The 24,840-nt window shown below is 48.8% G+C and overlaps 1 protein-coding gene across 1 annotated transcript in view; it reads right to left on the bottom strand.

The window, feature by feature from the left end:
• ACTN1 (actinin alpha 1) overlaps positions 1–24,840 on the bottom strand; it is a 105,503-nt gene that overhangs the window by 35,080 nt on the left and 45,583 nt on the right. The window contains exons 2-4 of the mRNA XM_023182613.1: positions 14,673–14,787; positions 10,094–10,213; positions 1,741–1,827 (exon numbers count right to left, since the gene is read on the bottom strand). Coding sequence (XP_023038381.1) covers positions 1,741–1,827; positions 10,094–10,213; positions 14,673–14,787 — 322 coding nt within the window. The remainder of the gene's footprint in view (positions 1–1,740; positions 1,828–10,093; positions 10,214–14,672; positions 14,788–24,840) is intronic.

Here is a 24,840-nt window from a genome sequence, read left to right as displayed (position 1 = left end):
CCCCACAGCCTGAGGGTGCACACAGCTGAGTGAGAAGAAAGCATCAGGACTCCTAGACAGATTTTGTTTTTAATCTAAAAAATAAAAAATAAATAAAAATAAATAAAAAATAAGGTCTCCCTATATTTACTTAATGGATCAATACTGCTGCCCTCTGTGTGTGAAGGAGCCACGTGTCTGTGAGGTTAGGCAGGCAACTGAGGGGGCTCACGGAGCTCCCAGCACAGAAGAAAGACTGAAAACCACACTACCCCCCAATATGCTTTGGCTGTGTCCCCACCCAAATCTCATCTTGAATTGTAGCTCCCATAATTCCCATGTGTTGTGTGAGGGACCCAGTGGGAGATCATTGAGTCGTTGGCGTGGTTCCCCCCATACTGTTCTCGTGGTAGCAAATAAGTCTCACGAGATCTGATGGTTTTCTAAGGGGAAACCCCTTTCACTTGGCTCTCATTCTCTGCCCGCTGCCATGTAAAAGGTCCCTTTGCTCTTCCTTGCCTTCCGCCATGATTATGAGGCCTCCCCAACCATGTGGAACTGTGAGTTCATTACACCTCTTTTTCTTTATAAATTACCCAGTCTCGGGTATGTCTTTACCAGCAGCGTGAAAACTGACTAATATACTCCTGTGTTCATGCCTGTGAATTGGAGGTTAAGGTACTCAGTGGACTGAGTTCATGAATGATCTCATTTATTTTCAATGCACAAAATGGACTTTAAAATGACATTCAAGGGTTCCTACAAAGACCATAACCACCTAAGCAAAAGCAGACAATTTAAAAATTGGCAAAGCTAGTACTTCTACTTAGCTTAAGCTCTTTGTCAGCTAAATCACAAGAGTAACACAATGATGACTTCAGAGCTGACAGGAAGTCCACCCAAAAGAATCAAAATCATCAAGAAGGCTATTTGAGAAATAGATTTACATCCACTGTCATTAACAAGAACCACACCCCAGGTGACTACTATGACCCTCTTTCCAACCACTTCAACCCTAAATACCAAGTACCCATAAACCGAACTTGGACCCCTGCATTGCTGTATCACAGAGTGTCAAACCAACATCTCCATCACAAAGCAACTGAATTGAATCCACGTTGTTTTTATTAAGAAATTCCTTTGACTAAAAATGTTTATGTCTATGCCATTAAAACAAACATTTTAAAAATATTATCTCCATCTCATCTTGTAAAAGTTTGTTTCAGTATGTGTGTTTTATCATATGCACAGCAATATACAAATATTATGCAAGATAAATACATGCATAGCAGACATAAAGCTCAAAAACTGCCCGAGTATGGAACCAAATGTAGAGATCACTTCTCCAGACCCTGACGGCCCTTGTAGATCTGTGAAGAGGCCACTAGAGGGTGCTAGGGGAGCAGAGTAGAGGACGGGGTCAGCGACCCTCCTGGCACTTCCAGCGGCTATTTCCCCACCCTTTCAGATGAACGACCCAAGAGCCAGGTGGGTTTTCCAATATACTTCCCCGTGGCAGCCTTGGGCTTTCCCAAAGTGGGGAGTTTCCCTGGGGCCAACACGCCTATGAGAATCAGAATGGCAAATAGTTCTTTTTTCTACATTGACTGGAAGAGAGGGCTGATGCCCAATAAATGAGCAAGAAGCCTAGGACACGGCCCCTGATGAATGTCCATTGCCCTGGGTGCGGGAGTTCTCCAGGCTAAGCCCAGGGAGGGAGACGGGGTGGTGATGGCAGGATGGAACAAAGCGGAAACCCACCTTCCACGGAGATGTCCTGGATGGCAAAGCGCAGGATGATGGTCCAGATCATGCCCAGGGTCATCTTCACATTCCCATCCACGATTTCTACAGAAACAGCAGCACCATGCATCAGAAAGGGCCTCGGTGGGGACAGAATGAACACTCCCTCAGCACCCACAGCACTCCATGCCCCACACTAGGAATCAGACTCCAGAGCTCTACTTCTAGAGGGAAACCGGATTTTTGCTTGTTTGTTTCTGAGACAGGGTTTTCACTCTGTCACCCAAGCTAGACTGCAGTGGTGCAATCATGGCTCACTGCAGCCTCCAAATCCTGGGCTCAAGCAATCCTCCCATCTCAGCTTCCTGGGTAGCTGGGACTACAGATAGGCCACCACACTCGGCTAATTTTTTCATTTTTTGTAGAGACAGGGTCTTACGATATTGCCTGGGCTGGTCTCAAACTCCTGGGTTCAAATGATCCTCCCACCTTAGCCTTCCAAAGTGCTGGAATTACAGGCATGAGCTACCATGTCTGGCCTGGATGTTTCTTAAAGTTAATGCATAAACTGTGCTATTTAGGGCGCCAAAAAAAAAGTCTAATCAATCCTAATTGGAGACAGTGGGTACACCAGGGAAGGCCACAGAGAAGGGGGCATTTGAAATCCTGACCTGTGTCCCCAGCTGATGAAGAAGAGGAGAGGATTTCTAAACAATCACAAATGTTCTGGCAATTCTGTGAGCTGGGGCTGTCTGGGCAATCACAGCTCTCAAAATAGCCACCCACATGTGGAAAAACCAATGGAATCAAGAGAAAGTCACAAACTTAAAGTTTTGTAAATTGCCATTTTGAACCATCCACTGACTCAACCTCACAATGCCATTAGTTTGGGTACTAAAACAGATTTAAAAAAAAAAAAAATCAAACAACAGCTTCAAGATCACAGCTAACAGATAACCCACTATATTTAGTGTAAGCAGCACCTTTTAGAGTTTTAGAATCTAGAAGTTCTATGAAGTAGATTTTCTCTTTTTTTCTGTACCAGGCCTAATGGCAGGGAATACAACATAAATAAGCCCTATTTTAAGGAGCCCAATACATGGAGCAATTTATGGTCTTGTGGTTGAACAAGTGATATTCAAATGTACATTCCACACCCCCTCATCACCTGCTTCCAGACCAGGAGATAGTAATCTGGCCCATGGCAAAACACGCTCAGTTAAGAGTAAGGCACCCAAAGAATATCTTATTTTTTCCTACCTACAACATTAATTTTAGGGAAGACCCAACAGAACGATGAGAAGGATCAATTTCCAGGGAGTCCTGACCCTACTAGGATTTGCATCCCACAAACCCCTGAAACAAGAGTGGATTTCCATTAAGGACGGTATACTCTGACATCGTAGCCCCTTTCCCGAAAGTGAGGGCAAAACTGTATGCTGCTGCATGACCAGCAGGGTGTAGTCCATGGAGCGGTGCTTGGCCACAGCCACCTCCCAGGGGAGCAGGTAACCCACTGAGTCTGCATGGGATGCTGAGCAAAGGAAGAAGTGTCCACTTCTCCATGGAATAGGATGTAATCCTTCTTGCAAACAGGGAAGTAAAAATGCCCCTCCCAGAGCCCCAGCCACCAGGGGAGCACAGTCCCACATCCAAGCGCTTGGGTTGGGGAGAAACAGAGAGCTGTAGCAGCATGCAACCCCTTTTGCTACTAAGCAACACAGCCAGCCAGCATTCTGCAGTCCACATCATGGGGAGGCAGAACTACTCGTTAAGAATCAGCTCATAGACCTGGCAGTGGCTCAAGTCTGTACTCCCAACACTTTGGGAGGCCAAGACAGATGGATTGCTTGAACCCAGGTGTTCAAGACCAGCCTGGGCAACATGACAAAACCCCATCTCTACAAAAATACAAAAATTAAATAGGCATGGTAGTGCCTGTAGTCCCAGCCATTCAGACTTAAGTGGGAGGATTGCTTGAGCCAAGGCAGAGGCTGCAGTGAGCTGTGATCACACTACTGTATTCCACCCTGGGCAACAAAGTGAGACCCTCTCTCAAAAAAAGTAAGATAAAACAAAAAAGTAAAGGAATCGGCTCATAAAGCTTTGATTTTTTTTTTTTAAAAAAAAAGCACTTTCATTTGTGATTTCTAATGGTTTAAAGGGTTCATCTAAATTGAAAAGACAAACACTAAACTCTCAATAAATAGGCAAAAGACAAAAAATCATAAAACATGAAATACAAATAATTCATAAGAATGTTCAATCTCACTTATAATCAAAGAAATAAGATCATCTTCCCACGCTATTAAATCAGCAAACTTAAAAAACAAAGTTAGGCTGGGTGAAGTAGCTCATGCCTGTAGTCCTAGCACTTTGGGAGGCCAAGGTAGGAGAATCGCTTGAGTCCAGGAGTTCAAGACCAGCCTGGGCAACATAGGAGACCTTGTCTCTACAAAAAAATGAAAAAATTAGCCAGGTGCAGTGGTGCACACCTGTAGTCCTAGCTTCTTGGGAGGCTGAGGCAGGAGGACTGGGGTTGAGCCCAGGAGCTCAAGGCTGCAGTGAGCTGTGACAGCACCACTGCACTCCAACCTGTGTGGCAAGTCAAGACCCTGTCTCCTAAAAACAAAAACAAAAAAAAAACCCCAAAGTTGAAAAACCACATGCCTTGATGTCAGCAAGGCTACCACATTAGAAGTGTAAATTGGTTTAAAAAACAATAATAATAATTTCTGGGAAATTAATCAATTAATCTTGGAAATAATTTGGCCACAAGGAGTATGCATCTTAAAGTTGCTCAACTTTTTGGCAGTAAAATTCTATCTCCAGGAATCTATCCCTAGCCAATGAAAGGAAATGCAGAGTAAGGTTCCTGTATGAATGCACTTGCTGCAAGGCTATATTTATCACAGCCCCGTACTAGAAACCTCGCAAATGTACACAGTACACAGAATGACCAAGTAAATCCCCAGACCCCATATCGCCCTCTGCTAAAACCTCCACAGCTTCCCACCTCCCTGAGAGTCAAAGCCAGTGGCCAGCAAGGCCCTTGTGGTCTGGTTGCCTGGGCCTCTGGTTCCCCTTCTTCCCCCTGCTCTTTCTTCCCCTCCCCCTCTGCTCAGGCCCCCCTGCAGCTCCCCCTCCCTAGATACCTACATGGCTTGTCCCTGCCTCCTGCCAGTTTCACTCACATACCCCCTTGTCATGGACACCTCCCTTGACCACCCAAGTTCCTCCATGCTTTGGTTTTCTCCATCTGACAGGTGTACATGCATATTTTCTCTTTCCCCTCTAGAACGTAAGCCCCTTGAGGGTAAGAATACTTCCTACTTTACATCATTGCTTAGAGTCCAGTATGAAGCCTGGCACAGGGAAAGCCCCCATCAGCATCTGCTGAGTGAATGAATGAGTGAACAAACACTAACCACAAGTGGGGGAATGGGCAGAGCTAACACAGGCCTGGGCCCCCTGAGAACACAATGGGCCTCAGTCTCTTCTAGGGCAGGGCCCAGGCCTGGGATGAAGTACGACAAACAGATGACGAGGCCAGGCGCAGTGGCTCACACCTGTAATCCCAACACTTTGGGAGGTCAAGATGGGACAGATCACTTGAGGTCAGGAGTTCAAGACCAGCCTGGCCAACATGGTGAAACCCCGTCTCTACTAAAACAGAAATTAGGCAGATGTGGTGAAACGTGCCTGTAATCCCAGCTACTCATGGGGCTGAGGCAGAAGAATCGCTTGAATCCGGGAGAGGGAGGTTGCAGTGAGCTGAGCGTGCCACTGCACTCCAGCCTGAGCAACAGAGCAAGACTCGTGGCAAAAACAAAACAAAACAAAAAAGACAATGAATGTAGCCGTTAACGATTACATCATGAGTGCTTAATAACTTAGAAAAATTGTTCAACATGGGAAATGGGAAAAGCAGGTAAAAAATTTCATAAACAGTGTTTAAAATATAAGGGAAAAAATTTTTAAGCCTAGAAAAAAGCTCTGGCGGTAATCCCATGGTTTGGCCTTCCTAAGAGTGGGACTGCAATGCTAGCCCTCCCCTGGTCCCCCACATGCTGCCCCACTCTGTCACGGCCAAACTTCAGGGACTCCCGCTGGCCCTGACCTCAGTGCCTGCAGATCTGCCATCCTGGAGCCTTCCTGGAGGGACTGAGAGGCAGGTGGCTTCTTTCTTGGGTCTTGCCTACTTATCCTCTTCTCCTTCCCCAGAAACTCCCCAGAGAGTTTTGCTTACTGAATTCTCATTTACACCAAAGACATAGTTTCCCTCCAGAAAACAAAGGCGCCAAGCACGAGCACGGGGAGTAGGGTGTGCTTAATTAGCAGCCCATGTACGCCCAGCCCCAGTTCCCACCTGACTCCCATCCCATTCACTCTCCTTCCCCTTCCCTGGCATGGCAGGCCCTGTATTCCAGGCCTCCGGCTTCTCAACGTTTGCAGCAGGGATGCCGCATCTCGCAAGCAGCTTTGTGACAGGGACTGCTTGGAAGGTTGGGCCCAAAGGGAGGGTCCCAAAGTCACAACTGGGCTTCGTGGGAAAAATCTTGATGACAGATTAACAGCGTCAGCCCTTCCTGGTCTATGGCGAGCTATGAAGCTGCTCGCATCCCCTGCTTACTGGGAACCTGTTTCTCCCTCCTCGCTCCAGAGACACCGTCGTCTGTTCAGTATTCAGATGGCAGAATGAATGCTGCAGAAATTCCATGTGACAGAAACTAGAACCCCAGGGGCCACCGCCTCCCAGCCCAATGCTGTGGTATGGCACCCATGGCCCCCTCCATCCTAAAGACACATGCTACCTCACTGAGACCACCTCCACGCCCACAGCACCCAAACCCTCAGGCTCTACCTGCCCAAAGACCTTCAAATACAAAATCCTTTTTGAGTTCCTTCCCCTGGTTAACTACATTCCAACCACTCACCCAGGCCAAGTCCCAGTTCCATGAAGTCTAGGCATTCTAGAACCAAGTATCGTAAGGGAGACCTTAAGGATGTGCTCCAACCTCTCCCTGCTGTGTGGAAGTTCCTTGTCTCCAGCCTCCATGTGCACACCTTCAGGGACACGACACTCATGACCTTCCCAGAGCCCCGGTTCCATTTCCCAAGGCTCTGCATGTTATCCAGAGTCCACCTACCCACAGAGTACCTATTCTGGGCCTGGTTCTGCCCTTCGGAGTCAGCCAGAGGTCTTAGTCCTTACACTGCATGATAATCCTTCAAAGACTTTGGCGGGGGGCTGAGGGGTGTCCCTGCTGGGCCTGGTCTCCACAGTCACAGCCTTCAGCAGCCCAGGATGGACAACCTGCAACGTTCCCCCGCCCCCCTTCCAGAAGAGCTCATTCCAGGCGATCTGCCTGTCACCTTTTATTTATAATCTACATCAATAAACTCCATTTCACTTATAAAAGCCCACAAAATGCCATTTGCTGCCTCATCTAGTTTCCTGGTTTAGCAGAGCGGCCACTGTGGCATGATCCTAGTGCTCAGCCTGATGGGAGTGGATGATTTCAGACCTGGAAGCCGCAGCTGAAAACACTGGCTCCTCAGGGCAGGGAGAAGGTAAAGAATATCTCATTTTAAAGGAGGCTTTTTGGCTGGGCGCGGGGGCTCATGCCTGTAATCCCAGGACTTTGGGAGGCTGAGGCAGGCGGATCATTTGAGGTCAGGAGTTCAAGACCAGCCTGGCCAACATGGTGAAACCCCATCTGTACTAAAAATACAAAAATTAGCCAGGCGTGGTGGCGCGAACCTGTAATCCCAGCTACTTGGGAGGCTGAAGCAGAAGAATCACTTGAGCCTGGGAGGCGGAGGTTGCAGTGAGTTAAGATCGCGCCATTGCACTCTAGTCTGGGTGAGAGAGTGAGACCCTGCCTCAAAAAACAAAAGATAAAGGAGCTTTTTCAAAATATTGAGAGAAGCTAGGCCTGTGTCAAAGGAAAAGGGAAACCGAGGCCGCCAGGTGAATCACCTTCCCAGCACAGCAGCGGCAGTGAGATGAGAGTTCACGCCAGTGTTCCTCTCACTCCTCACCCCCGAGGCCAGCATGGCAGGGGCAGGCTTGATCTGCCATCTCATCGCTGAAGACAATTCCATGTGAAAGTTCTGTCCTGGGACCCGACCCGGGGAGGCAGCGCTGACAGGAAGAGGGAGGCCTCAGCTCTGGAGCCTAACCCTAGGTTTAACCCTGGATCTGCCACATAGAAGCAGTCTGGCTCAGAGCCTGGGCTCAACGGACGACACTCTTCCACTCTAGCACCTTTTCTGAGCCTCAGTGTCCTTAACTGTAAAACGTGGCTGGCGATACCCATCCTACGAGTCCATCGTGACGGTAGCAGGAGATGCCCCTGTAAAGCATCCTGTCTGGTAACACAGAGCTGGTACTCGGTGAGCGCTACTCTCTTCCACCTTCCCCTGCCCTGCCCTCCTCCCCGGCTTTGGTAGAGGCTTTAAAGAAAAAACAAGTTGTTTTTTAAAATTTAGTTGCCAAATTTTTCTTTTCAAAAAATCTGGATTTCTGGCTTTTGAAAAACTGGAAGATCTAGCAGCCCTGGATCCGCACAGCGGCAATTTCTTACATCCACAAGGTGCCCACCCCGCTTAGGACATGATTCTGCAACTCGCCACAGCCCCTACCCACCCCTGCCACTGACCCCTGAACCACTTCACAAATTCTCTACACTCCCCTGCCCCGGGGGCATCTGAGCCTGCACCAATCACCCGGGTGACTGTCTTTGGCCTCCCACGCCTGCTGAGTTATAACTTTTTCTGCCAAGTCTTGAATTGCTCCCTAATGAAACAAACTGTTCTTTTCTTATAAGGCGGAGAACATCTTCCTAATCACAAAGCAGAGTATACTGCTATATGTCAATCCTTTGAACATTTATTGAGCACCTACTGTGTGCATCATGCTGCTAGGAGCTGGGGCCACAGGATGTAGAAACCATGCTTTCTGCCTTTGGGAAGCTCATAGCTGGTGGGGGAGATGCTGGAATCCACAAGGCACCTCCCGCGACCACCTTGGGCACTGGCCTGAATTCCAGATAAGGCCAGAGGTGAGTAAATTTTTTCTGTAGAGGGCCTGATAACAAATGTTTCTGGCTCTGTGGTCCATATAATCTCTGTAGCAACTACTCAACACTGCCATTGAAGCACAAAAGCCACTGATGATACATTAACACGGGTGTGCTGTGTTCCAATATTTCCAAAAATCCGAGTCAGCTGGACTTGACCCCATGCACTGCAGTTTGCTGAGCCTGTGTTAAAGTTCTCCATTTGATGTATCAACAAAATATCCCTCCATTTCTAGAAGAGAGGGGACTGTAAGCCTCAACCAGAGAAGAGATCTGCTCCTATGGACCTACCAGGAGCAAGACTCCTGCCCCTCCAAGGAAAGGCCACTCTCTGAGGGCATTTCTCTGGTGTCACAAAGACCTGCGTTTGAGTTCCGGCTTTGCCATTTATTGACGGCAGAACCTTATTGACGGCAGAAGTAACGTAATCTCTTTAAGCATCTGTTTTCTTATGGCAAAATTGGGAGAATTAATTATGAGTGCTACCTCATAGGCTTGTTGGAGGATTAAGTACATGCCACAGAGCGAGCAGTCCACTCTCACAGCCAGGGTGTGTCTCGAATGAGTGAGATTCGTTCGTTTTCAGGTCTCTGACCTCACACAGCAGGTGCCCCATAAATACTTGCTAAATCCATGGTCACAGGACTGAAGGGGCCTGGATAGAATATCTTCTGCCTGCTCTAAACGACCAACTCTCAATTTTTCAGAGCCACCACCACGCACACAAGAAATTACACTATCTTCTTTCAATCATTAAGGACATCCTAGTAATAGCTTTTTTGGGAAGTGTTTCTAAGTAAAAGTGAAAGAGTTAGGAAGCTACACTGCAGGGAAATGCTATTAAAAATGTTCCTACAGACTTCAGTCTTGCCAGGACCCCGGGGGAGTCTCGGGGCAGCCTCCGGCCTCTACCAGCCTGCGTCTGCACACCCTTTCCAGCCCACACACAAATCCTCTGCTCCAGGCAATGCTGTGCAGTCAGGCCTGTGGATAGGGGAGGTGGCATGCCACACACACATAGGACTCCACAGAGCAAGGACGTGGCTAAGCGGGTACAGGCATGGGAACAGGGGTCTGAGTCCTTGGTTTTGGGCAGGGCTGAGACTAGAAAAGCGCTGTTGCAATACAAAGCACCCACAGGCGACCAGATGGAGGTGTTGGGGACCCACTGCCCAATGCCCCCAAGTGATGCAGGGCCCAGTAGGCAGCTCAAAAAAGGCCAAGAGAACCAGGGGGGACAAAGAAAATCAGACTCCTTGGGGCCACCAGAGGCAGGCCTTACTCACCTTCAGCTCCGATGGACACCAGTTTGACACCTTTGCTGGCTATGAAATCCAGGGCCTTGTTGACGTTGGAGATCTTGTGCACCCTCATCTTGCCTCGCTCTGGCTTGGCCAAGCGTTCACCTGTTTGGATCAAGAGGGAGGAAAAGGAAGGTGAGATGCTATGAGCCAGGGGCCAGAGCTACTATCACTACACCCTCATCCAAGGCATAGCTTAGCTAGGCAGGAGCGTGTGCATGTGTGCATGTGTGCATGTGTGTCTGCGCTCACACGCCGCTCAGGGGCTGGAGAATGTCACCCTGGCAGGGAATGGGGGCAAATCTACCCTGCCTCTTCTTTCTTCCGCTTCTCAGGTCCAAACCTGCTTGCATCCACTCAACATTTATTTATCAAGCCCCTACTGCATGCCAGGGATTTGGCTGGGTGCTAGGCATAGGGGGTGAACAAAACAGTTTCTTGCCTTTATGTAATTATAGTCCAGTAGGAGAGACAGACCTTAAACAGAGAAACACAAATAAATATATACAATGAACATATACAAAGAAAGATCCATGCTCTTCAAAAGAGGAGGAGGAAGAGGAAGGAGGAACTGAGGATTGGTCAGAAAGGTCTGAGTCTTTGCAGCCAGGCAAAGAAAGCAAGGAATGATGATCAAGGCAGAAGGAATAGTACATGCAAAGGCCCTGAACTCCTTTCTAGCCTTCTCTGTGCCCTGGGAGGAGGGTATAGGTCACTCAAGTATGAACTTCCCTGGTATTTAAATAGGCTGCCTATAGCAGCCCATCCCCATTTGAGAACTGCAGTTCTTGTCCTGTTATGCTGCCTCCCATGGGCACCCAGGGCTCAGCTCCAGGTCAACCCTCCACCCCCACCTCCAGACTCCACACAGTAGCTTCTGCTGCTCAGGTTTCAAGGTCAGAACCTTCGAGAAAATAGAGGTAGAGGAGCTGGCTCTCCAAATACCCCCAATTAAGAGTGCTTTTATCCCAGAACAAAGAGCATCTAGGGGCCTCTGAGAATTTTCTAAGTGTAGCATGTGGCCATACCTAGGAAAGGGGTACATAGCTTTCAGGGTCTCTAAGGGGCCAAGGACCCCAAAAGGCTTAGAACCACCATCACAGAGCCTGGAACTCAGGCCCCTTGTGCCTGCCCTGATCTCCCGACCAGCCCCACTGTCTCCCCAGCAGGCCGACAGTCTGGCTGTGAGAGCTCCAGGGACCAGCCACTGGGATTCTGGCCTAGCCCACCCTGTCAGAGCAGCACCTCTCCAGGTGGCCTCCCAGCAGCCCGCTAGCTTCTGGAAGACAGCAGACTTCCTGCCACAGATGGGATCTGGCTGTCAGCTCCCAGGGAAGCACAGCTGTTTTTTAAATTAAATCAAGACTTTCCACTTGGGGCCCTCCCAAGGCTCTGGCTGCAGCCCAGCAAGGTACCCCAGCATTTCCTGTCCAGGGGAGATGGCACAGGGGCTCCCTCCCCACAAGATGGATGCAGGCAGCACCACGTCCCTCCCCGGAAGGCTACTCCTGCGACAGCCCCAGCCCTTGGGGCCTGCCCAGCTAAGTGGAGTGCCCCAGCCATTCAGCAGCTGCGCACACTGGCCGGAAGGAGGCTTCTGCAGAGGACAGTGGAGGAGGCAAGGGTTAAACACGGGAGAATGGGAAACGCTTCCCAGACCTGGGCCAGTGGTTCTCAAACATCAGTCAGCACAAAATCACCTGGAGAACTTGCTAATCTGTGGCTGTCCAACCCCTTTCCCCCTCTCACTAAGTCTGTGATTAGGAGGGCTGGGGTAAGGTTTGGAAATCTGCATTTTGACAAGCAATCCTGCTGATTCTGGTGTGGGTAGTCCAAGGACCACACTTTGAGAACCTCTGTAGGCAGCATCCCCCTTCTTCTCCTCATCCTGGGGCACCCTACCCATCTCCAACGATGATCAGGAGAAGATAGCCCAGCATTTCCTGTCCAGGGGAGAACAGATCATTTCATAGAACAGATCTTCCCCAGCCTTGGGAAAGAGACACATGCTTCACAGAAGCGCACAGGTTCCCCCGGGCACAGGTCAGACCCATGCAGCAGGAATACGCTGGGTATCATGCGGACAAGTCCAGCTCTGAGCACTCAGTTGTTCTAATGTTCCTGGAGCACCACCTACATGTCTGGTGCTGTTCGAAGCACCTGAGACACAGAGAGAAGATGGCCTGCCCCAAGGAGCTGTGTGGAGCAGAGAAGAAAACAAGCGAACCAAAAATGATTACACTTCGTGGTAAAAGATACAGCAGAGGAATTAATGGGGTATTAGAGGTGCTGGGGAGCTGGGCGGGGGGTGGGGAGCTGTGGTGCGGGCTGGGCACAGCCCACTCAGATTAGGGGACAGAGGAGGGGTGAAGCCTTCTTGAAGGACACCCTCAAGCTGTGTTTTGAAGAATGATAAATAGTAAGGCCAGGTTTGTTTAAAACTGGGGAAGGGTAGTGGAGGAGGCAGGAAGCAGGGACATTCTAAAAGGCAGTTAGAGACCGGGCACGGCGGCTCACACCTGCAATCCCAGCACTTTGGGAGGCTGAGGCGGGGATATCACCTGAGGTCAGGAGTTCAATACCAGCCTGGCCAACATGGTGGAACCCTATCTCAAAGAAAAAAAGAAAAAAGAAAATAAATAAATAAATAAAGACAGTTAGAAGAAAACAGCATGGTGGTTCCTCAAAACATTAAACAGAGCATTCCCATGTAACCTAGCAATTCCATTTTGGGGAATATACAAAAAAAGAACTGAAAGAGGGATTTTAAAAGTATTTTGTACACCCGTGTCCCAGCATTATTCACAATACCCAAAAGGTACGAACAACCCGAGTGTCTACTGACAGGTGAATGAACAAAATGTAGGCAGCCATTTTATATCTGTAGGGCATACATACAATGGAATATGATTCAGCCTTAAAAAGGAAAGGGATGGCAGCACATGCTCCAACACGGATGAACCGCGAAGACATTCTAGTAAGTGAAATAAACCAGCGTCACAAAGGGAAAAATACTGTATAATTCTACTCGTACAAGGTATACCTAGAGGAGTCAAATCAGAGACAAAAAGTAGAATGTTGGTTGCCAGGGGAGGGCCAGGGGGAGCGGGGAGCTAGTGTTTAACAGGTGTAGGGTGTCGATTTTAGACGGTGAGGAGCCCTGAAGATGGACAGTAGTGATGGCCGCACAACAGTGAGTACATGCATTTAATACCACTGCACTGCAACCTTTAAAATGGCTAAAATGATACATTTTTGTTATATATTACTTTACCATACACACAGGTTTTATCTGAAAGTAGAAAAAATCACTAAAAAAAAGGGCAGTTAGAGCTTGTGCAAAGGCACAGGGAACAGAAAGTGGATGTCATCTGAGGAGAGCTGCACGTTCCCCGCCCCCACCGCCAACTGGCAGAGGATCTAAGGTCTGATACCTTTTTGGGAATAGTGAGTTGAAAACAAAGCAGGTGCCAGCCCATGCAGGATTCCATAAGCTATGCTAAGGAATGTGGCCTGCAGGCTGAAAGCCTTGGAGAGGCACCGCGGGCTGAGGGCTGTAAGCAGGGAACAGCGTGACCATATTTGGACTGACTGTCGGGCGAGCCCTCTGGCTACAGCGACAGGGGTGGACTGCCAGGAGGAGGTGGGGTAAAGGCCTTTATGGGATCATCTAGGTGAGAGTTGACACAGGCCACAAATGACACCACAACAGTAGGAGTTAAAAGAAGGATTGAGAAGAAAGAATCAGAATGAACAGAACATCAGTAACAAGTTGCAAAGAAGAACTATCTATGATCCCAGCTCGGGTGCAGAGAACAAGACTCTGGGAGGGAAAAGAGGTTTGCTAGGGCGGGAGTGACAAGCACAGAGTTTTGGACATGCTGAGAGGACCGTGTGGGACACTGGGGTGGAGACGCCCAGCGAGGTTCAGCATTTGAGAGGTGGCTCAAGGGAGAGGCCTGGGCTGGGATTAGGTCTAAGGCTTACCAGCATCAAGGTGAAGAGAAAGTGAAGAGAGTAGCTAACATGGCCCAGTGTATCAACCAAGGCTAGACTCACGGGACTCCCACTCTTTAAGGGATGGTAGCAGAAAGGCATTCATAAGCAGGATGAGATGTGTGTTCCAGTAGAGCTGTCCCTCCAGACATCTGGACAAACCGGGGGCTGGGGAATGGCCTGGGTCACCTGGATACAGCTAGATAAGTAGTAATGGAGCCAAGATTTGGAGACAGTCACCCATGGTTAACATTCTTGGCCACAGAATCCTGGCACTGGGGAGGAGAAAGAACCTCAGTTCCTTCAAAGCCTCCCCTTTTTTTTAACAAACAAGGATGCCGAAACAGAAAGGCAAAGCAACTTGTCCAAGGCACCTGGATGCCTGGCACCAGAACCAGAACTCAGACCCACGCTCCTACATGTGGGAATTCATGTGGGGAATTCATACATGTCATCCCCAACTTGTTTCAAGAGTCCCAAAACCAGCTGCGCCCATGGGCAGAGCGATGCCAAGGTGTCAGACAGCACCAACAGACAGCATCTCGTCCTGGGCCAAGGTCCGCCTCACCTGAGATGACCTCCAGCAGCAGCATGAGCTTCAGGCCATCCCGGAAGTCCTCTTCGATGTTCTCAATCTGCGTCCCCGCCTTCCGGAGGTGGGAGTTACACCATGCCGTGAATGTCTGGGCAGAGAGAAGAAGGGCAAGTGGTCAGGGGACTGGTGTTGTCATCCTCATTGGACAAGCTGTTTAACAGTGCCGGGAGGTGGGCGGTGGACCCTACTCAGCAGAGCCTCTCAACAGAGTTGCCCCACCATGGTCTCACTCACAGCATCAGCCAAGCACTGAGCTCCCCACAGGGCAGCAGCCGAGGGACCCTACACAGAGCCTGCTACATGGGTGGGAGCAAGCAGGAGAGATGAAGCAGCAAATTTCCTTAACATCCGCCTCCCAGCCCTCTCTCACAGACATCATGCACACCCACATTTGAAAATGCCACAATTCCATTCTTATAAGTTACCTCTTAAGTTATAAGACTTAGTTTCAATCTTCACAGTTTTAAGACAGAGTAACCCGGAAGTAACATATTAAGCCCTGTTGACACCTTAGGGTAAATTAGTATATTAAATCATTTCATTAGCAGCCAGCTAAGAGAAAGGAATAATAAGTTTTGCTGAGAACAGAATTCAGATGCAGGGTGTCAGGATAAGGGGGAAGAAGAGTAAGCACCCCAATGTGTATGTGTGTGTGTTTTGGGTGGGGATAGGGGCACCTTAAGCTGCAAAAGCATGAGGAGTTCCAGAAAGGGAACGTAAGGAGGTTAAATCAAAGATCATCAGCTTCACAGTTCTCTATTAAGCAGATCATCATCAGGTGAGGCAGCAACTAAGCCATGCTGTGCCAACAGCACCACCTGGTGGTTCAAACAGAAACAGGTGTCTCAACAAACATGAGAAAAGCATGCATTTCAGTTTTACACATCTAAAATGGGTGTCTCTCTCCAGTTGTCTCCAGTCTATGGTAACCAGAGAGAAGAGCTCCCTTGCTTTAGATCTAAATCATTCATTGGCAACTCCAGACTTCTCTGCACCAAATGGCACTACCAATTACATGGGGCTCACCCAACACCAGAGCCATTCAGCTCTCTTCCCACCTGCCCTGCAAAATTCAAAGGGTGGGAAGAGTATCATTCATGTGATAGTAAGAACCACACTAGAAATACTCTTCCTCACGGGAAAGGTCACAGCCTCATGCTCCCCACCCCCTTCCTCCTGCCCTGGGGAACTCCAAAGGTGAAGTGGCAATGAGTGGGCAGGAAGCGGGAAGAACATCACATCAGCGAGTATCAGGGGGAAAGAAACAGCTGCTTAGATTTAGAAGCAAAAGTTGAAGAGCCTATGAGCAAGAAAGGGAACAGGGGGGACAGGAGCTATCACTCCACACAGGCAGGGAGAAAGGGACAGCATTATGATACCCCGTGACTCTGGGCTTAATCTTTCAATCATGTCTCACTAGTGACTTACCAATACGGAATACCTGTCTCTTCCTGCAAACATATCTCCACTCCGCAGGCCAGCCTACTCCCATGATGAAGAGAAACAGCGTATTGTGCTATCCCAGAGCTTTGGGAAGACTGGCACACAAATCGGGGGTGGATAGGAGGCATACATTGATTTCCAGTGTCCTCTCTATCTTGCTTGGCTAACTCACTCATCTTTCAAGACTGGGTAGAGATATCACCTCCTCCAGGGAGTCTTCCTGATAGGCACCTACTATGTCTGTGCTGGACATACACCTACAGTACCTTGCATTCACCCATTATGTCTAGCCACTTGTCAGCTCCACACCCCCAGCCTGGGAGCTCCTGGAGGTAGAAACTCAGTGTTCACCTTTATATCCCAGAGACCCAGGGCACAGAGTCAGGGACACAGCAGTGAACTAAACAGCAAAAGTCCTTGCCTCTGTGCAGCAGACATTCTAGTGGACGTAAGAATTGGGCAGCCAGGTGAAGGAACAAGTGGGGAACTGGATGCAAAGCTGAGAGGGTCCTGGGAGATCCAGTACCTTGTGGGTGAGGCTGAATGCTCTCAGGGCAGGGGGTGATGGGACAAACAGTGCTCTTAGGGACCCTCTGGACATAGAAGACAGCTCGGAGGAAAGAGGACACAACAGGGGAGGGAAGCATATGTATCAAGCATCCTTCCTCCGGTGCTGGCACTGCACCTTTACCCTTTAGCCTTTATCTTTATTTTTAACTTCTTTTTATTGGTAGAAAAAATATTAAAGGATTTTTAACTCTTTAAAATAAATATAATTTATTTTGGTTTTGCACATTCTCTCCCAGCTGACACTGGTCTGCCCAGTGTCTTCAAGCTGTGCATTCACACTGGAGTGTGCGTTCACACTGGGGTGGACGGTCTTTTCTCATTTATCACCAACTTGGCCATCCCCAGCACCCAATCCCAGGCCCCCAGCACTGAACCTTCAGCCTAAGGTTTTCTATTCCCTTGAGGGGAACCGTGTCAGCCCCAGCAACTCGAAGGGACGCTTTCAGGTCCAATGTGAACTGAAACACCCAGGGTCCTAGCAGGCACCGCCCTGCGCCCGCCCAGCTGGGGGCTATAAATTCTCACTGTTTACTACCCAGTCGTGGAGGGGTTTGGGGGTGAGATAAAGGAAGAAGAGGCTGCTGTTGTAAAAAGACACTGCTTTTGAAAGAGCAAAAGCGCTGTTGAAAGCAGCCAGTCCCCTTTCCTGGAGAAGCCAGGCTTAGCCCTGGGAAACAAAACACACCTGTGTTTGCTCGGGTCTCCTGGACAAAGCACTGGAACACGGCTTTACTAAAACCCCCAATCCTCAGAGGCCCCACAGATTACTGCCTTGAAGGGGGCTCTGAGCACCTCTCAAACTGCAAAGTTTCCCCGACAAGCAGCACCCACCGCAAAGTTGAGGCAAGAGGAGGAAATGGTGGCAGTGACTCAGTGATCAACAACATGCCCTTCGGGACGCATCAGAGCTGGGTTCCGTTCTCAGATCCACTATTTACTGGTTGTGTGACCTTCAGATTAACCTTCCTAAACTTCAGTTCCCTTTGCAGTAAAACAGGGACAGTAAGAGCACTTCATAAAAGTTAAAAAGATTAACTCAAAAAATATCCGTAAAGAACTTGCCATTGAATAAATGCTCAGCGAACAGTGGGGATGAGGAAGAGGACTAGCTCCCCACAATGTTCTCAGGACCAGGTCTCAGAGGACTTGCTCTTGCTCCCCTGCACTCCCACCCCCATCCTCTCCCTGCCCCCAGCCACCAAACCCTCCTGTTGTAGGTCCCACCCCGCCATGCACTGTACTGTTTCCAAGATGACAACATGCGAACTTTTTGAACCGGTGCTGGTATGTTCGTGGGAGAGGGTGGAACTGTGGCGTGTTCGTGGGAGAGGGCCATCTTCAAGTCACCTCCTTGGGTCACGCTCAGGCTCACAGCCTGACAAAGGAGACCTGGGACGGCAGGTCTTCAGTGGATCCACTCCGTTCCAGAAATGGTTTCGGGGATGCCGAGAGGTCCCAGGAAAAGTCCTTGGGACCAAGGATCACACTGGGACGTTCCCACAGAGCCGCGGCAATGGCCTGTTCTCCTCTCAGCAGCCCTATCTGTACTCCACCCGCCCCGGCCCTGCACAGTCTCTGAGGACCTGGGACAGAGGGAGGGGCCGCAAAACAGCCTGGACTCCTGCTCAGCCTCTCACTGACCTCGAAGCCACTGCCCATGTCTAACCCAGTTTAAAGGTGGTTTGAGGAGGTGAAGAGTGCAACTTTCCAGCCCTGAAGTTCAGGGTTGCAAAGAGGGACCTGGCCAGGTGCCAACAGAGGAGCCCCAACCCAGGCCAGGGCTCACGGAGCTGGCCATGGAGACAGAATCACATTGTCCACCTTCCGTACAGGTCTCACAGCCTTGCTCTCACAGATGCCGCTAACATCTTTTCGTCATATCTTTCACAATTATCATGTTGATACACTTCCTTTAAAATGTGTTGGAAAGGAATATGGCTTTGGAGAACATGCCTTCCCTGCCCCCCAGCTCAGACACACTGCAATGTGACTTTGGCCACAGTAGGCCTCTTTGAGCCTCAGTTTTCATGTGTGTAAATGGGGGACAACAGCATCTCCCAGGCATGACTGAAAGGAAATACCCTTATGCAGTAAATAATATTAGCATAGTAATGTTAATTTATGTGAATAATGACAATATAGTATCATTGTGTCTGAAATATAGTAAGTGTGCACAAAGTGGTGGTTCCTGCCATCATCATCACTGCCTGAATTTTAGATTCTAAAAGGATGTCTGAATAATCACACTGTGCAGGGATCTGGGGTTCCGAAGATTACCACAGAAGCATGAGTCAGGGGATGAGCTTTTACAGTCAAGCATCCTTCACACCCTTGGTCATGGGGGAGGGAGGGATAAATCACAAGACCCTAAAGCAGGAGGGCCATGGGATTTGCTCGGATCACTCTGCAGACAAGTATCCACGGGAATGCAAGGATTCAGTCACTCTAAAGAAGACACTGCAAATCCAGGCCTATCAACTTCTAGCAGGTGGTAAACCCTGGACAAGTCACTTGGCATGGCTCTGCCTGAAGGCACCATCTGTAAAGTCGGGGTAGTAATAGCACCTACCCAGCGGACTAGTGGAGGAGTCAATGAGACAGTCCACTTAAAACACTGAAAATGTTACAGCAACTGCAATAATTAACCATTGTTACTATTGGCACCACAATTGGGAGTATAATTATTATCAGTTTATGCTGTTAACACACCTCATAAAAGAATGTTAGAGCTAGAAGAGGTGTTAGGCACCACCCAAGTCAAACTTTGACTTTACAACTAAGGACACACACCAGAGAGGGTGAGCGGCTTTCCCCAGCCCACACGGCTGGGTTACATTCACAACCCAACCTCCCGACTCCTCCAGCCCCTCACACTTTCTGCTCTACCCGAATGATGTGGATTTCAGGTGCAGGCACGGGTGGGTGCTGGAAGGGAACAGCAGAACCAAGCCTGAGATTCTCAGGGGCCAAACAGGTAAGCTGAATCTCATAGGGTGTCACTGAAAATGGGTCACTGTGAAGTGAAAACACCAACCAGATGAAATCCAGGGGACTGCAGCCAGCGTTGGCACAGACAGTCTGAGCTGATGGAACATCAGCAGAGTTGGCAGAAGATGGGCAGCCTCTCTGGGGCAGCCTGGCAGAGACAGGCAGGTGGTTGTCAAGAGGCAAGCGAGATCACTCCAGATGGTAAGCAGACCAGACAGGCCTTTGAGGGGAACCTTGGGGACTGGGGCTCCATGACCAGAAGGAGAGATGAGAAGGCTGAGGGATTCACTGCAAATACCTAAAGACCCTCCTGTGAATGAGTGAGTCAACTTGCTGGGTACAGACCAGGCAGAACAGGCCAGTGATGAGGAATGGTGAGGAAAGTGGATTCTAGAGCAAGATGGACCTGATCCAGTGAGTGACTGTGCAGGTGACTTGACTTCTCCAAGCCTCCATCTCCACATCTGTAAAACGGGGATGGTAATAGAACCTACCTCACAGGGTGGGGAAGATCGTTGCAGCAGCACGTGGAAAATACTTAAGCACAATTACCCACACAGAAGCCTCCAAAAATGGGAGCTACTATTATTAGAATGAAGGACAGGAAGTTTCAGGGAAGATTAGAGTTCAACATAATAAAGAACAGACCACAAGCTGGCTATACAGTGTGCTACCTGTGGCTAAAGGCAGGGCTCGCAAAGGCGCTGGGGAAGGGATTCAAGCAGCTCCCTCCGGCAGAGCTAACTAAGGTCCCTCATCATTCTGACTCTGAGAGCCTGAGGCAGCCCTGCAAAGGCAGCCCTTGAAAATGTTGGTTTAGAGGATTTTTTTTTGCAGCGTCCCAAGTAGCTGGGACTAAAGGTGCACACTACCATGCCCAGTGTGATGTTAATATTGATTGTCAACTTGATTGGATTGAAGGATGCAAAGTATTATTATTCCTGGGTGCGTCTGTGAGGGTGATGGCAAAGGAGATTAACATTGGAATCAGTGGACTGGGAAAGGCAGACCCCCCCCTCAATCTGGGTGGGCACCATCTAATCAGCTGCCAGCACACCCAGAATAAAAGCAGGCAAAGGAACATGAAAAGACTAGACTGGCTGAGTCTCCTGGCCTCCGTCTTTCTCCCCTGCTGGATGCCTCCTGCTCTCAAACATCAGAATCCAGGTTCTTCAGCTTTGGGACTCGGACTGGCTTCCTTGCTCCTTAGCTTGCAGACAGTCTACTGTGGGACCTTGCTTTTTTGATCGTGTGAGTCAGTACTCCTTAACAAACTCCCCTTTATACATACAGCAAGGTTTCTCCACCTCAGTACTACTGATATTTGGGGTCTGAAAAATGTTTTGGTGGGGGCAGGGAAGCTGCTGTATGCATTACAGGATGTTTGGCAGCATCCCTGGACCCCGCCCTAGTTGCTGGTAACATCCCCCAACCCCAAGCTATGACAACCAAAATTCACCCCTCAGTTCCTCATCTGGAGGAGACAAACACATGTGCCAAAGATCATAGTAACAACAGCAGCTGATATGTATGGAATATTTGCTACATGCCAGATCCTCTCCTGAGTGCTTTACCTCCTTTAACTCATTGAATCATCAACATGACACTGTGGGACAAGTATTCTCCCCACTTTAGAGATGAGGAAACTAAAGCAAAAGGAGGGGTCAAGTGTAGGACAAGTTAGTCCTCACCTCCCTGTTTTTTTTTTTTTTTGTTTTTTGTTTTTTTTTGAGATGTATCTCGCTCTGTTGCCCAGGTTGGAGTGCAGTGGTGTGATCTCAGCTCACTGCAACCTTCGCCACAGGGGTTCAAGCGATTCTCCTGCCTCAGCCTCCTGAGTAGCTGGGATTACAGGTGAGCACCACCACACCTGGCTAATTTGTTTGTATTTTTAGTAAAGACGGGGTTTCACCATGTTAGCCAGGCTGGTTCTCAAACTCCTGACCTCAAGTGATCCGCCCACCTCAGCCTCCCAAAGTGCTGGGATTACAGGCGTGAGCCACAGCGCCCAGCCACCTCCCTGTATTCTTATGCATTTTTCTTGAAACAGTGGCTCTCTTGGGCTATCCTTTGTTTTTCTACCCAGAAGAAAACATGGCTATCCCAAAATACAAGTGTACCAGGGTACATGTGAGCTGCCCAATGGCAACTAGAACACGGCCTCTGTATCACAGCAGGAGGTGGCCTGAGGCAGAAGCAGCTCCTCTGTGCCTCATATGGGAACGTGGGCCCTGGGCTGCCACACCTCCAATGAAGAAGAGACAGAAATCTGAACTTTTGCTCGGTGTAGTGGCTTATGCCTGTAATCCCAGCACTTTGGGAGGCCAAGGTGGAAGGATCACCTGTGTCCAGGAGTTCAAGACCAGCCTGGGCAACACAGTGAGATTTTGTCTCTACAAAAAAATCAAACAAAATTTAGCCAAGCATGCTGGTGCACACCTGTAGTCCCAGCTCCTCAGGAGGCTAAGGTAGGAAGATTGCTTGAGCCTGGGAGGTCGTGGCTTACAGAGAGCCATGATTGCACCACTACAGTCCAACCTGGGTGACAGAGTGAGACCCTCTCTAAAAAAAAAAAAAAAAAAAAAAACTAGATTTTTATGTAGACTCCCTCAGTTTTGAAATGCTGCCACAGTGTAAAAAATAAGACATCCCACAGGCCCCCCAAAAATGTCGCAGGCTAAATCTGAATTAAGACCCAATGGGTCTTTGGTTTCACAATGGGAAAACATGAAATCTTTCTAAGTCTCCTAACAAAGTTACACACGTAATAATGTATGACATGTTAAAACAAGCATGCAGCAGACAGCTGTGCCTACCACAGTTAACACTCCTGACAGACCCTGGGGACATCAGCCATCTGGGAGTCGGCAAAAGCTGGCAAGATTTCCTGTGAGGGGCAGCAGGCGCACCTCTCCTGGGGCTGCATCAATGAGGAACCCATGTCAAAACCTGTCACGAGGGCCTGCGGTTAGACATGTCACACACATGCTGCCATGCCTTGTGAATTTTAAAAAGATATATTTGTCACTTATTACATGTGCGAAGTACTTTTCTGATCATTGCCACTGTTGGTGGGTACAATGACAAAGGCACATCACTGTGGGCAGGCGATTGGTACAACTCTGATGGACAGCAACTCACCAAGGTGAACTAAGATGGGCACCAGCCCTTAGCCCAATTCTGGGCCACCATCCTGAACAAAGACTCATAATTCTAAATAAAGCAAAGGCTGTAAGCATACGAATGTTCTTGCCAGCATTCCTTGAGAGAGAAAAATTAGAGCCAGATATTACATTAATAAGGTATTAGGTTAAGTATATTAGGCTTCATCATCCACTTAATGAAATAGTACATGGCCAAAATGATGGGTTCTGAAACTGTTACTATGAAAAAAACTGCTTATATATAATTAACTCAAAGAGCAGGATTCAAGACTGTATGTACTCCAAATTTAAAACTATGTAAGCAATCACAAACACGAAAAAAATGACTAAAAACAAAACACATCAAAACGCTAACAGGGCTTGCACTCCAGTAACTGAACTGCTGAGGATTTTTGCTGTTTTACAGTTGTTTGTAAATGTGGTTGGTTGCTTTTGTTTGTTTGTTTTTTGGTTTTTGGTTTTGGTTTTTTTTTTTTGAGAAGAAGTTTTGCTCTTGTTGCCCAGGCTGGAGTGCAATAGCACAATCTCGGCTCACCGCAACCTCCGCCTCCTGGGTTCAAGCAATTCTCCTGCCTTAACGCTCCTGACTAGCTGGGATCACAGGCACGCTCCACCACATCTGACTAATTTTGTATTTTTAGTAGAGATGGGGTTTCTCCATATTGGTCAGGCTGGTCTCAAACTCCCAACCTCAGGTGACTCACCTGCCTCAGCCTCCCAAAGTGCTGGGATTACAGGTGTGAGCCACCGCGCCCGGCAGTACAGTTGGTTTTTATGATGATCTGCTCCCTCTCCCTTCTCCTGTTAGGGAACTCTCTGTTTGTTTGTTTGTTTGTTTGTTTGTTTATTTTGAGACGGAGTCTCCCTCTGTCACCCAGGCTGGAGTACAGCGGTGCAATCTCAGCTCACTGCAACCTCCATTTCTCAGGTTCAAGTGATTCTCCTGCCTCAGCCTCCTGAGTTGCTGGGACTACAGGCGTGCGCCACCACACCTGGCTAATTTTTTTATTTTTAATAGAGACGGGGTTTTGCTACGTTGGCCAGGCTGGTCTCAAACTCCTGACCTCAAGTGATCTGCCCGCCTTGGCCTCCCAAAGTGCTGGGATTACAGGCATGAACCACCACACCCAGCCAGAGCACTCTGTTCTGATGTTTAAGTCTCAACACACACTCCAGGCCATCCACTCTGGCTGACCTCCCCGGAGAAACCTCCATTGACAAAGGTGCTTTTTCCATTTGTTGCACAGTGGAATAAACAAGATAACCCACCCACAGCCAAACAAGACTAGCTGGGCAGTGATGGGACAGCCCAGGTTCCAACCTCACGTGCTGGCCACACCTCTTCCAAGCACATCCTCCCACTCTCCCGGAATCAAAAATACCAGCCACCATTCAGGCCAGGAGAGTTGTGTTCAGAGGATGAGGTCAGGAAACCTGGGCCCTGCCCTGGCTCGGCCAGGCGTGTGACCTCAGAGAAGTCACTTCAATCCCTTCCAGCTCTGTTAGCCCAAACAAGTCCCTCCTACCTTGTAGGCTAGAGCCCAGCAACTTTTCCCATAACATGCCTAATTAGAAGACACAACCAAATAGCACCCAGCAACAATCTTTTGTTCCTGTGTAGGGTTTATTCTGACTGGTGGGCTCTCCCTCTTGCCAAAGAAAGCCAAAAAATTCCCCAGGGACAATTTCATCTCCGTGAACTCAGAACATACTCAGTGTTTCAGTCTCAAGGAAGCCAGCTCCTAACTCTCCTCACCAAGCAGACCCCTGATATTAGTTCCCCGAACAGTATCTAAAAGCTTTATGCTACAATCTCCCTAGCAGGACACAGAAGGACCGGGATCATCGGCTGCCTCCAGGGAGGGAAATGGGAAGGCAGGGTGTGGGTGACACTTGCTTTTCACAGAATATACTTTTGTTTCTTTTGAGTTTTGTACCAAAACCATTTGTATCAAAATGTGTTGTCATTACCTTTT

The sequence above is a fragment of the Piliocolobus tephrosceles genome, chromosome 6 (assembly GCF_002776525.5).
Source record: "Piliocolobus tephrosceles isolate RC106 chromosome 6, ASM277652v3, whole genome shotgun sequence".
Classification (NCBI taxonomy): domain Eukaryota; kingdom Metazoa; phylum Chordata; class Mammalia; order Primates; family Cercopithecidae; genus Piliocolobus; species Piliocolobus tephrosceles.
This window is presented reverse-complemented; position numbering and strand designations above follow the sequence as displayed.